The 16,419-nt window shown below is 39.5% G+C and overlaps 1 protein-coding gene across 2 annotated transcripts in view; it reads right to left on the bottom strand.

Moving 5' to 3' along the window:
- KCNH1 (potassium voltage-gated channel subfamily H member 1) overlaps window positions 1–16,419 on the bottom strand; it is a 179,740-nt gene that overhangs the window by 133,705 nt on the left and 29,616 nt on the right. For both annotated transcript variants that reach the window (XM_054629252.2, XM_077175874.1), the window contains exon 6: window positions 8,118–8,510. In XM_054629252.2, coding sequence (XP_054485227.1) covers window positions 8,118–8,510 — 393 coding nt within the window. The remainder of the gene's footprint in view (window positions 1–8,117; window positions 8,511–16,419) is intronic.

The raw sequence follows: 16,419 nt of genomic DNA on the forward strand, positions 1-16,419 counted from the left end.
AATGCTGCATTCACCCCACCTCCTACAGCTGCAGTAGCACAAGTACTTTAGTAATAGATTCAATCTACATGACAGTATTCACTTTTTAGGCCATTATTCACTTTCTACATGTACAGAAAGAAAATGCACTTAACCCAAGCATTAAGATTTTTTTTCTAGGCTCAAAGGCAGGATAATTTACTTCCTACTTACTACCTATTTTTAAAAGAGAAATATTCAGTATTGGCACAAATCTTTCCTAAGTTTTTCAGCACTTTTCTCTCATATGGAACTGCTAAAGTTCAGGCTTCACCTCAATTAATGGGAGATGCAGGAGACTAAAAGCTAACCATTAAAAGAAAGAGAATGAAACAGACAAAAAAAATTATTTATTCCAAAAGGGGAGGCAATTAACCAAATTTATCACTACTGTGAGGCAAAAGCTGCAGAAAGCACTGCCTTCTTTCTTGGCACTTCATTTGAAGCCAGCCATGCCACAACCTGGCTCTGCCTATCTGCAGTAACCTGGCAGCCCTGTCAGGTCATCATTAGGACTACACATTTCCGTCATTTGTCTCCTCTGATTTTCTTAATTAGGTCTGAGAACATGACCTTTCCTACAGATGGCCATATTTAGCAACCAAGAGATGAGATAGCGTTATGTGCACAGGTCAAAATCAATATCTAAGCCCTCTGGATACTGCTGTGGTTTTCAGCACTGAAGAAAACAGATCTCTAGACCCCTGAAGCTTATTTTAGTCAGACATTTGTGAGCTTGGTTAGGAATGGGGGAGAAACAGCAATAATTCATGCATTAGAGCACAGGGTGTGGGAAGAGATGGGAAGGCTGATTTTTCATTTGTAAGACTATGTCCATGTTTGCCTTACATGCATATATGCACACAAAAAAAAAAAAAAAAAAAAAAAAAAAAAAAAAAAAAAAAAAACCCACAAAAACCCAAAACCAGGAAACAAACTCTATTTTCCTTTTACTTTAAGAGGAAGAACAAGAATAAAGATAACATATAAGTAACCTGAAGAAATCCTACTTTCTGTGGTAGCAAATAAAAATTAACCCCAACAACCTGCTCCCCTATGCTTCTGATTCAAAGCAACAGCCAGTTCCAGAAGCTTTTTACTTATCTCAAAGAAGCAAAACACCCAAATAATATTTAGCGTTACTGGCATTTAATATCTCTCCATCTTTTCCAATTCTAATTCCATCCCTAATATGAAATAGACTACAGAGCAACCACTTAGCTACTCAAACAAATATCCTTTGTCATCTCATCTGACTTTCTGCCTCAGATCGATACAAGTGTGCTGAATGGGGGGAGAAGAGGAGAGTAACTGATCCCTGCCTCTGGAACATGCCTCCCTTTATACACAGTGTAAGTCTCGCTCTAACAGCAGCTTTTTGAAATAATTCAGACTCTTAATATATTCAATTAGCTCTCCTTCTTGGAAAAAGGCTATCACCATACATTATCACTGAAAATGTAATTCAGCGTTTTAATTCTTTTAGCCTGATACAGATTGAATAGCTTATGTAGACTACTATTCTCTCTTTAACAGAATGATAAATCATGTCAGGCCTTTCAAGGCTATGAAGAAGTAGCCCTGAAAACCAGTAACACCCTTACTTATCTGTGACTTAGCAGAAAGACTAATCTGAACATTTGGAGTGCAGAAGAAGAGTGAACCGGAGTCTTAACAGCCTCAGTAGCACCTACAGAGAAGGTCAACACCTACTGTGGGGACAGGGACATAGCAACACATCCTGCTCTGGAATTCTCTTTTGGTAGGGGCTATCCATCAGCAGACAGAGCAGATGTCTCTGAGCCACCAAGGTGTATGAGCCTGGGTAAGACATGGGAAGGTAGCAGAATCAGGCTTACAGCATGGGAGAGAATTTAACCCTGAATGCCTGCAGTGGCTATATACATCAACACAACTTGGAAAACTGAGGATTTGGGGGGAAAAGACAGCCTGCCCCTTCACAGGGTAGCATAAAAATGGCATGTGACGGGTAGCATGGAGGTTGGGTTTTTAAGGAAGGAAGATAGAAAAACTCATACTTGACTGGAAAAAAAATGGTGGGGGGAGGTGAGGAGATGTGGAACAAAGCAGACAGAGAAGGGAGACACCCTCACTTGAATTCCCAAGAGTGTCTGAACAGCAGGTGCTTCTTTTGCCTACCTGGTTTATATCCTGGCTGTGCACTTTACCCCAGGAATCTGTTTTGTACCATTTCCATTTCCCCAAAATATTCCTTCCACCTACCTGTCTGCTAAGGAGTAATTCCTGCCTGGCACAGCCCCCTGGGGCCATGCTGCTGAACAGAGGCACTTACAGAAGTCAGACAAGCAGCCCTCCTCCTCCACCACTGCTTTTCCTTCCCACTGCACTCCCCCTTTTTCCACAGTTCAAGGCTGTCAAACTCCTTCTGAAGCTCCAATACCACTTAGGAGGCAGAGCAAGGACCTTCCTCTGCTCAGAGGGTTTGTGGCAAGTTCCAGCCCCAGCACACACCTGCCATGGGTGTGTCCTGTTTCTCAGGGAATTCTCACACAGGGACACCCAACCAAGTAGACCTTCACCATCCCCAGCCCAAGGCCCATGTTCCAGCCCTCCCCTGCCCCACCTGGGCACAATAACCCAATTTCTCGATCCTTCCCCAGAAGCCCCAGTAGGTGTCACCCAGTCCACAGGGTCTCTCTCATCCCTCCTGGTCTACCTTCATCTCATCCAAGAACCACAACTTGCCAGCATCTCCTCCTCTATGCCTGGATCACGCTCCCTGATACACAGCTGGGGTTTTTTTGTTAAACATGACATAAAAAGTAGGTTATGACTGCTTTAAAATTTCAATTAGCCATGGAAAATTATTCATTCATTGCTAGATTTAGCAATAGACTCACATGCAAAATACAGCACTGCCTCACTGGATAGATTCAAATAAGAGTGGTGAACTACTGTTTAAACAGATTTCATATTACTCAGCTGTTTACAGTTTAAAAATACTTTTAAAATTACATTTTCCAGTTTGCAAAATTCATCTAACACAAAATCTTTCTTTATAGGTCCCAGTTTATTCCATAAAACTGTAAATATGATAATTTATTTCCTTGCCCCTTGTTGCATGCAGTGGTTAAAAAAAAAGGAAGTTGCATGCTTTCCAGTGTAGCTGCTTCAGTAATTCCTAAATAGCTAATTTGTATTAGCATGAGAGATTATTCCATTAACAAGGTTTAAATTAATCTATTACAAAAGTACTGCCTCAGAGAGTTGCCAACAATTTGACCAGCAACACATTCATTTTTTCCTCTCTCAACTCTCTGTTTACTTTCCAGCTACACCACACTCACTTAGCACTAATTATCTTCATTTACTTCTATTATTCCGTATTGTATTTTTTTTCTGGGACTTCGTTTATCATCATAAATTTTGGCCTTTCAAAGCTGTACATCCTCTTTGCCTACATGCTAGCTTCTCTCCTATTCATTCACTTAACTGAGCACTAGATCATTTATATTGAATATATGTTTCCTAATGATCTTTTACTATGCATTTATTTGTCTTCTACCTCAACTAATTGACTGATACGTGGTTCTCAATTTGGCATCAGCCAACAATTGATCACAGCTCTCTGCTCAATAATATATAGCAATTACTACTACAAACTCCCTATTTCAGAGATTTATATGGTGGTGACATGACTGGATTCCACTCCTACCATGAGATTTCACAACAGCATCACATGTAATAAGTTAATTTTTTTCCAATATAAATTATATCTTATGGCATTATGGATGAAAACCACAGTATAAAATTGCTCAAGCTGACACTGCAAAAATATGCTTTGGAATTCAAGGTCTAAAATTGCACTGTTCTTGGCAAAAATTGTGGAATTTTCTTTAAGCCTGGTTTTTGTTAAATTTACTGATTGATGTCTGAACACAAAAAGATAACATTATCCCCCAAAGTAGGTGGTATTTCCTTAAGTGAAGAATAATACTAATTACTGTAAAGAATTACTGACAAATGCTATTTTGATCATTCAAATTTGAAAGAGACTAACACCACATGTTTAAATTTTAGACCAATATTTTCTTTTCTTACTCAGACTAAATTACAGCATGATGTATTCTCTTAACAATAGAAAGTTCAAGCCTAGCATTAAGTTGATTCATCAATCAGTATGAATATGGTATATTTTCTTCTGTTGAAATTCTGTCAGGTCAAGAAAATAATTAGTATTTAACTCTATAATTTGTTTCCCATGTATAAAAGCCAGGAGAAACATCCATAACTTTACTTTCATTTGGGTAACAACAGGAATTTCTCCACAGCCATTTATTTCTTCATTTGTTGAATTCTGCTCATGTCTGAATATGAAATGCTGTACTGTCTCTTTGAGCACAGCACTTGAGATCAGTCTCTTATATAATTATATGGCCTTGAACAAAGACATTAATGTTTTTTCTTTCCTCTTCCATGTGTAGAATGTGGATATTCATACTTAAGTGCCTCTTGAATTAATTGTAGTTATTAATAGTTGTATTGATTAATAGTTAATGAATTCAAATTATTTTTATGGACCAAAATATTCTCAACCATGCAGAGAGGAGACTGGAATTTCAATTTTATTGAAAAATGTGAATTGAAAATATACTAATTTTCCAAACTGCAACAAACCCAAAGAATTTTGAAATTGTCTGAAAACCACGGAAGTCACACTCAATTTTGTTTCAAGAAAATATTTTCGGTTATATCTTATAATGGAATAATGAAGTAAATTGCAAAACAAGAAATTACTTCAAAATAGGAAAAAATATCTAGTACAAGATTTTTTTCAATTGAGAATCTGCTTGCCAAAAATATTGATCAACTGTAGTTTCATCTATTACAATTAGTGGATCATTTTAAAGATGACAAAAATGGTTTCACTATTAATCTAGAGATAAGTAATGGGAAAGTCCCAAAACTGCCCAGAGCAAAAAAAAATCTCAATACCCTATTATACAGTTTTTTTACTTATTCAGTGCTGCAGTTCCTGTGTCCCTTGCAAATCAATTAGTCTCTATCACAGTAATTACAACATTCTGAAGTACAAATTGACTTGTCAAGTTAGTTCCTCCATGGCATTCTCAGAGTCTTCAGTGCCTTTTTTTTTAAGCAGAAAATTACAGCAGCCAGCAAAATAAGCAAGCTTCTATCTAGTCCAATCCCCCTTCATTATAGGGACTGCAACAAAGCCAGGATTCTATTTCTTCCTGTTTGAAATCATGTATGGAAAACATCAGATTGGGGAAAATAACAAGTCATATTCTTCATCTCATCTTAGCACCACTGTTGACACTGGGCATCATTTCAACTCTGGCCATTTTTTAAGAATACTCTCACTTGGACTTCCAAAAAAAAAGTCCTGCAGCAGCCATGGCCAGCTCCTGACTCCATTGCCATGGCTCCAAGGGAATTCCCTCTAGCAAAATTAAAGTGACACAGAGATAACAGTTCAGTTTGGTTATCTGCACACTGAGCAGGGCAGCTTTGCACCTGCAAACTTATATGGTATATAATCCAGGGCAAGAGAGAGGTAAATTTGAGCCAGCAAGAAAGGAAGGGAGTTGACCCACAAGGGAATGCTCTACACAACAGAAAAAGAAGATAAAAGGCAAAGATTTTCTGCTTTCAAGATTCCTTGAATGTGGCTTTTATTTTTTTTTTCTTCTTCACTAAAAGGTTATCTTTCTCTCTACAGGCAGTTCTTGAAACAGTGATCAGCAGATACTGCCCCAAACCTCCTCCTGATGTGCACTGTGTTATTCTGCTGGCATTGCTGGCAAAACCCCTCAGGTGCCATAAACCAGCCTATGAGCCCTCAGTAGAAGCATGGCAATTTACACCAGTGGAAACTCTGCTCTAATGATCCTACAGCAATTTATACCAGCCAAATGTCAGAAGCCACTATGGGAAATGCAGATGAACAGTCTTTAAGGGACAGCATCAAGAAAAATCTTGATTTTTTTTTTTTCCTTGGGCACAACAGTAGAATAACTTAAACTAACACTGTTACACTGATTAAGGAGACTGTTGAAGAGCCAGGGGAAAACTGAAGTACCAATCAGTTCCTCATTGCTACAAGGCAACACTGAGATGGAGAACCTGCAGAAATACAAACTCACACAAGAATTTCTCTGCAGAATTGCTACCATGAGTCCAAAATCATCTGAGCTCAGTTCAAGGGCTGTCACAGCCACTGGTACAGACATTTTCCTCAGGGATGTTCTGTAAGTCACAACACCAGTCTAAAGTCAAGAAGTGTTCCTTCAGCAAAATCTTCACCAGGCTGCTTCTATCTGCCGTGGGTGAGAAAAGCTTCCTTCCTGGTTTGTTGGGGTTTTTTTTGGTTGGTTTTTTGTCTCTTGCTTCGTTTATTTTTTACTTTTATTTATTATTTTTACTCTTTCTGTCTAAATGTCAGAACCTGACATATGGCCACTCCTCCCATCGCTCCATCAGTGTCACAGCAAAGTAATTTGTGAAAGCCCTGCAGAATAATCTGCAGTCTGGGTCTTTCATATGGCAAACAAATACTTAAGGACAGGTCTCACAAGGCTTTTTTGCTTGATCTAATTTGTGTTATTTCAGTCTACAGCTTGATATAAAATGAAAACCTCTCTAGGGAATTAAATATCAAATAACATCACATTTTTTCCACTGCATTTAATAGTTTGCCTACCTATCCTCAAGTTATTGAGAAAACCACTTTAAATTTTATAAAAAATAGTGTAATTTTTAAAAAGTAATGGGGTTTGGTTTTACCTATATTTCACTTGGCATAGTTTTCTTTTGATAGATAGGCTGTCCTTTGTAAATGGGCATATTTTAAAGGAAGTCATAAAATTTAAATTTTACAGGCTAAAATTTAAATACCAAGCCCTGATGAGGTAGGTATGTAAATTCCTCTCCCTTCTCTGAAGTATTCAAACCCACCTGGATGTGATCCTGTGCAAGTTGTGAATCTGCTTTAGCAGCTGGGTTGGACTAGGTGATCTCCAGAGATCCCTTCCAAGCCCAGCCACCCTGTGATTCTGCATCTTACAGCTTTAGCATGTGTCACAGATAAACTCAGAGACATAACTAGTTGATGATTTTATAACATGTAACCAGAAAACAGACTTCTGGAATCCTCTTTAAGATTGTATTAAAAATTCATCAACTCTCTGAACTATTTAGGCAGGAAACTTTAATGTATTTACCTTAGGAATATTTTCTTGGCAGACTGATCTAAAAAAACAAGCAGTTAAAAAATACTAGTTTTCTGGATTTGAGTGTCTAAATGTTAGTTCTTTTGCTAGGTTGTGATCTACTCCCAGAGAAATGAAGAACTAAGGAAGAGTCTAGATTTCCAGATTTCTCCCCACTCTTTCATTTAATTATGAAATCACCAAACAAGCATCTTCAATTGCTTCACCTTCCTCTAAAAATGCTGTTGCCAAACAATGCTTCACAGATCACCAGGTATCCACACAGTGCTTTCTGGTGCTCTAAGAAGGTCCAGTGAGTCACTGCCTGCCTCTTTGCCACCTGCCACAGTGTACTAGACGCAGCTGAGAAACGTGTATTTTACTTCCCAGCTGTTCCTGTGCAGAACTGGAATTAGCAGAACTGCCCTGATCAGTCATCAGTGAAAGCAAGCACAGCCTGCCCCAACAAACTGTCCTGACACACAGCTCAAATTATTCCTGCTAAGTCAGATGGAGCAGTTTTCCTCAGAGCTGTACAGATTATATCTTATGGCATTACGGACAAAAACCACAGTATAAAATTAGGGACAGCAGCACCTGTACAAAGGTGCTGCTGTCTGCCTCTACCTGTCCTCCTGAACCCTGAGAGTGCAGAAAGAAGAAAAATAAACATGGATTTTTAACACCAAAAACTACAGCAGAAATTAAAGAATGAGCCTTCTGGCTAGGATTCATAAGCAAACTTCTGTGCAGGTTGTGGGTGGCTACCAGAGACATATGTACAGTAATTCAATAAATTTAAAAACATACATTTCTTCTGTCCCGCACCTCCCCGCCAACCACTGAGTAATAAATAATGGATGGAAGTGGAAGTGGTGTACTGACCTCATCAACATTCTCAAATGCATTGATGACATCATAAGGCAGGCAGGAGAGCAGGTCAATCACAAACCAGGTCTTCAGGTAATTCATGCGGATCAGCTTGGGGTCAGAGATCACCTCCCCTGCCGGCCCCACAAAGGTGGTGTGGAAATTGAGCACAATGTCAACCAGAAAGATGACATCTACAATGCTGTCCACTACTAGCCATGCCACGTTGTTCTGCTTGGTTTTAAAGGAGACATTGTAAGGGACCAAAATAGCAGTGTAGAAGGTTAAAATCAGGATGATCCAGTCCCAGGTAGTCTTGAATACACAATAATGCAAAATTATATGCGGTGGAGTCTTTGGTGCCTCTTGTTTGTACTGTGGGAGGATTTCAGAACCCAGCTGCAATACCTGTAGTCAAGAGAGATTTGAGAGGAAAAAGAAAACATGCTTAGTTTTTTCACACTAGATTCTCAAGCTCAGTACAGCAGTTCATAAAAATTCATGTCCATTAACTCCTTTTATCACCATCAAATGGTTAGCAAGCCAAGAAAAGTATTATGTTACACAAATCAGCATCAAACTAAGAACAGTTGTTTCTTTTAATGCCATTAATTATTTTTTGACACTAAGTCTACCGTGTGGAGTGTCCAAGACAAACAGAGAAGAGAGAAAAACCCTTCAGCTATCTAGACAGACGAGACAGAAAAATGATGGGCAAGAATAGGCAGGGAGGCCAGGGCGAATAGAAATTGATGGCAAAACCAGGAACAACACACAACTGAGCTCCACTCCAACAGTAGGACCACTGGACCACATTTTTTTTAACACTGGCTATTTAACTCTTCACTACACCCTGTCTGAAATAGTCTCATACTACAATTTATCATCAATGCACAGGCCTCTCTTCCTCTTTTCTGGGCTGTGCAGGTCCAAAGCCCACAGATGTAGCTGCACCTCTCTTCATAGAGAGCAGGTAGGCACAACTTCCCAAGGATATTTCCTGAGAATTGCAGCAAGGAACCTCAGAGAAAGAGAAAGCAATTCTTATCTCTGTTCTCTGCTCCTGTTGTTTTTGGACATGTGGAATGTGTTAAGAAGATTGTTTACTTAAAGAGATTTAGTAATTAAATTCTAGGAATAGTTGTTTATATTAATTAACCAATCACTCAAAGCCGTGTCCTGGCTGTCTAGAGACAGTCACAGGTTTTTCTTTAGCATCTATCTTTTGTATAGTATAGTATCAATATAATATAATATAATATAATATAATATAATATAATATAATATAATATAATATAATATAATATAATATAATATAATATAATATAATATAATATAATATAATATAATATAATATAATGTAATATTTTAATAAAGCAATTATTCAACCTTCTGAATCAATAGGCTCAAATACCAATCATTCCCTGCGTCAGGGGCACACTACTTTTTGATACAAGGATATCTATCATTAGCCTCAATAAACTCATTTTGGACTTCACCTTTTCATTCAAAGTTCAGTATCTTAACTACCTGATGGTGTGGAATCACAGAAAGATAGAGTCATTAAGGTTGGAAGAGACCCCTAAGATTGTTGAGTCCAAAAATTAACCCAGTACCACCGTGTTCACCAACAAACAAGTTGGAGAACTTCTCCCAAGTGCCACATCCACACACCTTTTGAACACTTCTAGGTACAGTAATGCCACCATTCCCTGGGAAATCTGTTCCAATGCTTGACAACCCTTTCAATGAAGACATTTTTCCTAGTATCTAATCTAAATCTCCCCTGGTGCAACCTGAGGCCATTTCCCCTGGTCCCGTACTTGTTGTCTGGAGGAAAAGACAGATCTCCCCTCGCTCTTCAACCTCCCTTCAGGCACTTGTAGAGAGGGGCTGGTCCCCCCTGAGCCCCTTTTTCTCCAGGCTAAGCAATCCCAGCTCCTCCTCATCAGACTTGTTCTCTGCACCCTTCACTGCCTTCTTTGCTCCTCCTCGGACACGCTCCAATGCCTCAATGTCCCTCTGGCTATGGGGCCTCCAGACTGAGTGCAGGATTTAGGGGACCTGCCAAGGCACACTGTTGAGTTACACTGCAGTTGGGTCTGAATTCAGAAAAGCACTACTGCAGAAGATGATCTGCCAGCATGTGTTTTAAACCCTGGACCTCAAGCTGAGCACATGCTGATACCGAGCACTATTTTGCATAGCTGCACTCTCAATCAATGCTGCCCATTTTATGTCTGTTCTCTCTCCAGTTCTGCCCACTGCTGCAAAAACAATATTATCATGTATGTAATTCTTGGGAACTCAAGTTTCTTTCACATACCTATGAATAAAAATGTGTTTGTTTATATGCATGGATATACACGAGGGTGAAACCAACATCAAGAACCTGTGTCCAAATAAAGAGAAGTTAAATTTTAAAGCAAGTTTTACCCTGGATGAATTATGAATGAAAATTGAAAGAAACATGAAGGCTTGCTTGAGTGAAATGTGTTTGGTAATGCCAAACTCACAGAACCTGTGAGAAGTATTTAGGAGCATGGTTCCTTTTTCACATTTATTTACACATAGTTCAGAGCAATAGGAAGCAGGGAAGGAAATTAAATGTCTGTTTTTCTCTGGGAAAAGATAAGACAACACAGCTAGAATAGAAGGATGTCTTCCTTTCATTCTCCTTATCTCAGCTTTTTTAATGTCAGTTATTTAGACGTGGATTTTATCTCCAGGCTTTTCTGAGTGCCTTTTTTTTTTCTTTTCTTTTCTTTTTTTTTTTCTTTTTTGGTGAACTGGTGAGATTTTTTCCAACAGTTTCAGCCAAAGGGGACAAAAGAAAACGATCAGCTACACAAGATCTACTTGGACAAAACAGTCTCAGATGAAATTCCCTGCTGCTTTGAACCTCACATAATCACTTACTCGTGTACACAACAGGGGTCAGACACTGTCAGAGCACAGCTCCTCACACACGTGTAAATGAGAATGGGAATTGCAAGCCTGCTGACTTTGAGCCCAGTATGTTCTCCTGAAGAGAATTAACATGACCTGCTCTGACAGACCTGCATGTTACCACAGAGGCATTAAGAGTTTGGAAAAAAAAATTGATTTAAAAAAAAAAATAAGAGGACTCTGTATTTTTGTTAGTGAGTGTCTAGAATGACAGCAAAGAGGAGAAATGAACATTTTTCCAGCAGACCCAACTACGACTCAGACATGTTCACTGCAGTATTACACAGTCTATTGATGCTGACGCTGATTCATGTATGTTCTCCGTACAACCAAAAATAAAAGGGAATTAAGCTGTCCTGTGCTGAGAGGAGCTGGAAGCAGCACAAGGCACATGCAGGCTCTCTTCCTGCAGGAGGCACTGGCCAGCCCATGCAGCCCCAAAAGCCCCTGGTGTGACTGGAAGAGGCAGAGGTTGTGCACCGAGTCCCTGTGTGTACTCAGAGCATCATTCCCTTCAGGCCTTGTTTGCAGTCCCAGTGACAGATGTTGGGATGTCTTTTCCCAACAAAAGCTCTAGCCCAAATCAATACTGCAAATATCTCCTGCCCTCCCTTTTGCACATTGCAGCTGTACCTGAATCACTTGGAGAGCAATGAGCTACTACTGGCTTTCATGAGGTTTACTACTGGTTTACCAGGTTACTACTGGTTTTCATGAGCAGCAGCTCTAACACAGAATCCTAAGCCTGAGATATGCCTCACTGGGCAAGGAGAGTCCTCTGCAATCCTCATTCACTGGAATAACTGATCAGCAAAACCAAGCACCTCCATCACACAGTAACATTTTTCATTTAGCAGGATTTCAGTTCTAGTGCTGAGATTTTACTGGTGTGGGGAGATAGGATCACCCTTCAAATGCAGCAGGAAAGCATAATTGCTTCTTCTGCAATCACAGGCCTACTACAGCTTTTTTTTTTAGCCCCTGGTATTACATGACTAAGTCCAATATTTTGGTAACTATTCTAATCAGCATAGAAACCTCAACCATGAAAAACTGAAAAAAAAATGGTATGCTCTTGTCAGGTGGTTCTTATATATACATACATAAGTTATAGACTGAGAATTGCATAATGCTCTCTGTTTTGGTCACTGCTGCTCTCTTTGTACACCAAGAATTTGGGGAAATTTTGCATCAAAAGAACTAAATTTCCTGAAAAATACACTAATGTATACCTGCATAGCCAATTAGGGGAAAAGGCAAGAACAATCTCTTGTTGGCAAAAAAGAAGGGGCTAAATTATGGTGTTCATTGTTTTGCTGTAAATAGAAAAAAAGCCATTAAAATAAGGCCAGTGGAACCCTAAGGATGTAAAACTGAACTGTGAAAGCAGAAAAAACAGACTTCTAGTTCCAACTTGTTAAGACAATAAACTGCTGCTTCAGTGTTTTAAAATGTCATCACCAAATACAAAGCACTCTCGGCCTTACTTGTTTGAGATTCAAGGGCTACAGCACAGGAAAATAAAAGGATTGATGACTGATTGATCTCCTTCCCTTCCTATTTAGAAAGTAAACATACTCTAAACTATCTGAATAGCTAGGGACCTTATAAATAAGTCTTTTGAACTTCTGTTACCCCCCTGGAGTCTCTGGAGAAGCCCTAGCAATGGTTATTTAAAGAGACCAGTGGCTTTAGTTGGTCTCCAGCAGAAGCATTGTGGGCATGAATCCTGAATGGAGGGGCAGGAAACAGGCATCAAGGAATGACACAGGGATTCCAATCAATCACCAGATGGGGAAAGCCACCTGCAGAAAGCCAGAGGTGCCTCCAGTCCTCTTTTTGGCTGGGATGGAGGTGAGAAGTTCTAGCCTGGCTTCCCTCTCACTACATCACTGACACATACCTTTGTAAAACCAGCCCATCTTGCTGGCACTGCTGGAGATGATTTCTCAGCCTGAGGTGAAAGAAGGCACTTTCCCAGCTCACACTATCTCTCCCAGCAAAGGCAACTTGCTTTGCACACTGGCAAGAATCTCACAGTGCCAGCCAGGAGCTCTCAAAGGCACCAAATTCTTAATTTCACTGAAGGAAGCGAAACACGCCTACAACAAAGCTTAATCTCAGAGAACAAGCATGTGTCTTTATCATAAAGCACAACAGAAGAGCTCAGTACTGCATGGAAACCATGGAAGGAGGTCCACAGAGCTTAGTGCTAAAGATCAAGGTTTTCTTAGGTCACTGCACTGGAAGTTACAAGAGCTCCTTGCTCCACTTTTCACACCAAGGGCCACACCAAGTCTATTTCCTCATCATCCTTCCCCCCACACACCACCCCTGGGTCATCTGGAGATTGAGAGCCATAAACCCCACTCTCTCTGCACCATCCAGCAAACCCAGGTCGATGCAAAGTGCCTTCTGCCCTACTCCAAGGTGCTCCTGCTGCACTTCAGCCTCTAGGGAGAGCAGTGCCGACCTGAGACAGGTTTGCTGAAGTAGTCAAGCGTGGTTACACACTCACACGAACTAACCACATTCAAACTGCTTGTAAAGCTACTTCTCCTGGAGAGGGAAAAAACCAAACCCCAAGAGACTGATAGAAAAGTAATCATGAAGAAAATGTACACAACTATATAAACCAATATGCTGAGCTTCCTTTCATGCGCATTGGACAATTTGATTACTACAATTTTCTGAATAATTGAAACAGCTCTGGTTTTGGAAGACTTTTCACTATTATACAGTTTTATCATGGTAAAAGAAATAAACTTATTAGTGAAAGTATCATTTCAGTTGGTTATTATTCATCAGAAAGTGCAGCTGTATTATCTGCATTTATTATTTGTGGTAATGATGCATGATGCTTTAATATCTCTCTAACGCTGAAGAATTTTATTCCAAGAGCAGAAATGCCAAATTTCATCATGGGTTTTAAAAGACTGTGTTCTTTTTTAAACACAGCAAATTTTTTTTAATCCTATTCTTTTTTTACAAAATGGTGAATATATCCCAAGTCAGGAGTCATAAATTGCGTCAAATGTGGTTACAATGATTTATTTATTCTTATGACAGTATGACTGGGGGGCAGAAAAAAAAGCTAACACAAGCACTCACTCATTTCCAGCTTAATCTCTCCTTTTCATGTTTTCAATTGCACCTATTTGCTTTCTCTCACTCCCTCCTGTTTTGTTTTCCCAAGCACTGACACAAATTGCTCCCAAACTAAGGGCTAGGTGCTAAGGCTCAATATTTTGATTGGCAGTTTTAATGGCAGTTGTAAGTTCCTGGTAAATAATGTTAAAAAAAAACTGGCAGAAGTTCCATTCTTAAGCAGTGCTGCTAAGCACCATTATAATTTCTATGGTTTTATTTTTCATAACTATATTTTTTTTTAATTTTGACCCAGTCTTGTTTGCCCAGAACTGCCTGGCAAAGGTGCAGAACACATCAGCTAAGACCACAGGTGCAGATGACACACGTACTCATTCAGATGTGACCAGGAAGAACCATCCCTACAATCAGCTCCTTGGTGATTTAGCAACAGAAATGCATCAGCTACTTTTACAAACTCCTATTGCAAAATGTTGTCTCACAGTTACCTAACACCTTTGTGTTAATTGCATAATTAACTTGAGTAGTTTTCATATGACTGCTATTAGAGAAGTCAGGCTAAAAAAAAAAAACTGTGCCTACTGGCAAAATTCAGAGACTGAAGCTTCACAGACAGTGCTTGTATTATCCATGGCCTGTTAGTCTGTCACTAACACCTTTCTTAAACTGTTCCATAAACAATAAAAAATTGTAAGCTGTTGTGGCAGGCTCCAACACCTTGCTCTACTCAGGTTCTGGGACACAATAGCCTCCCAAGACATTCAAATATATAAGTGATAAATAACTAAGAGCAACACAAATAACACTGCAATAAACGTGGAGCCTTCTCACACAAACAAGATTGATGTGAAATGTCACAGTGAGTAGCAAAAGAAAAAGGATGACTTTTTAAATTTCAGATAGGCTACTGCAGGGATGAAGAAAAAAAAAAAGAAAAAATATTTGAAAATACAACAGGAAACTGTTAGAGATCCCATATTCAATATTATCAAAAAACCTTTGCAGAATAAGAAGCCTGGCACCCCATATATCTTCAAATAAAGAAAGGTGGTCTTGTCTGTATGATTATCTGAATTCTTCTTTTCTCTGTAGTGTAGTTCTATTGGCTTAAACGGAATTACAGCAGGAAAAAAAGCTACCTAACATCACAGCTGGGGCTAATGTTCTTTGTAAAATTATGACTGCAATATTCAGTCAGCAATTAAAGAAACTCATTTCAGACACGTAAACTATACACTTGCCCCTTATTATTTGTAATGAATCAATTGGCTGTGCCAGTAAGAATACTTGCAAAGACTTGTTGAGCAGATGAACTTGCAAAAAGTTTCAGTAACACGTAGTCACTGACGTCCAGACTGTTGCCAAACAGAATAACCTTAGGCCCTTTTTGTCTTACATTTTGCTGCCTACATTTTAGCATTAACTAAAATTCAAGGGTAGAGATCTAAAGAGAAGAAAGGATTATTTGATATGAAGCCTTGAGTAGGATTAGGAGGAGAACTGTTCCAAATCCCAGGATACTAAAGTAACATCAGGGTGGACATGTGTTAATTGCATGGTGTTCCTGCAGTACGGTGTCCGTGGGAATGTCCCCTGTGCTAGGATGATCCATGTTATTTCTCTGCTCCAACAGAAATTGGTTTTCCCTTCTTGAGTTCTTCTGTATTAAACACTGACTAGGTAAGATCCTGTCTGCAGAAGTTTTGCCATTATACATTGTAAGAAGACAGGTGACTTTTAGTTTGCACAGGAACTGAGACGTATACAACAGAACCAGCAGAGTGTAGTACAACTGACTATGTGGACACCCCATGGAACCCATCAACACCTTACACCTCCAGCTGCACAGGAAGATCAAGAATTACTGCCAAGTCAGAGCTGCTGCCATGGCATTCACAGCAGGAAGTGCCATGTTGTATTGGCTGTGCTGTCATTAACACCATGTCAAACCTCTCCCCAGGCTGTTCTTACACCAGGGAGACCCTGCTACTGGCCCAGGAGACAACTACAGGAAACTTGGGACAGTCTCTCCCCCTCGTGGCGAAAGCCCTCAAACCCTAAGTGCTTCAAGGGGCCTTCTCTGCCTGCAGTTTATCTCAAACTTTTGAGAGGCTACTTAAATCACAAGGTTTCACTTTCCTAATCTCCTTGCAGTGCTGCTTGTGGCATCTTACAACTGTTCTGTCCATGAAAGCAGTAACTTAAACATCGTTTTTAACCAGTTCATAATGCAGGGTTGGAACCCCACTGAAAAGTAACT

The sequence above is a fragment of the Agelaius phoeniceus genome, chromosome 3 (assembly GCF_051311805.1).
Source record: "Agelaius phoeniceus isolate bAgePho1 chromosome 3, bAgePho1.hap1, whole genome shotgun sequence".
In the NCBI taxonomy this organism is placed as follows: domain Eukaryota; kingdom Metazoa; phylum Chordata; class Aves; order Passeriformes; family Icteridae; genus Agelaius; species Agelaius phoeniceus.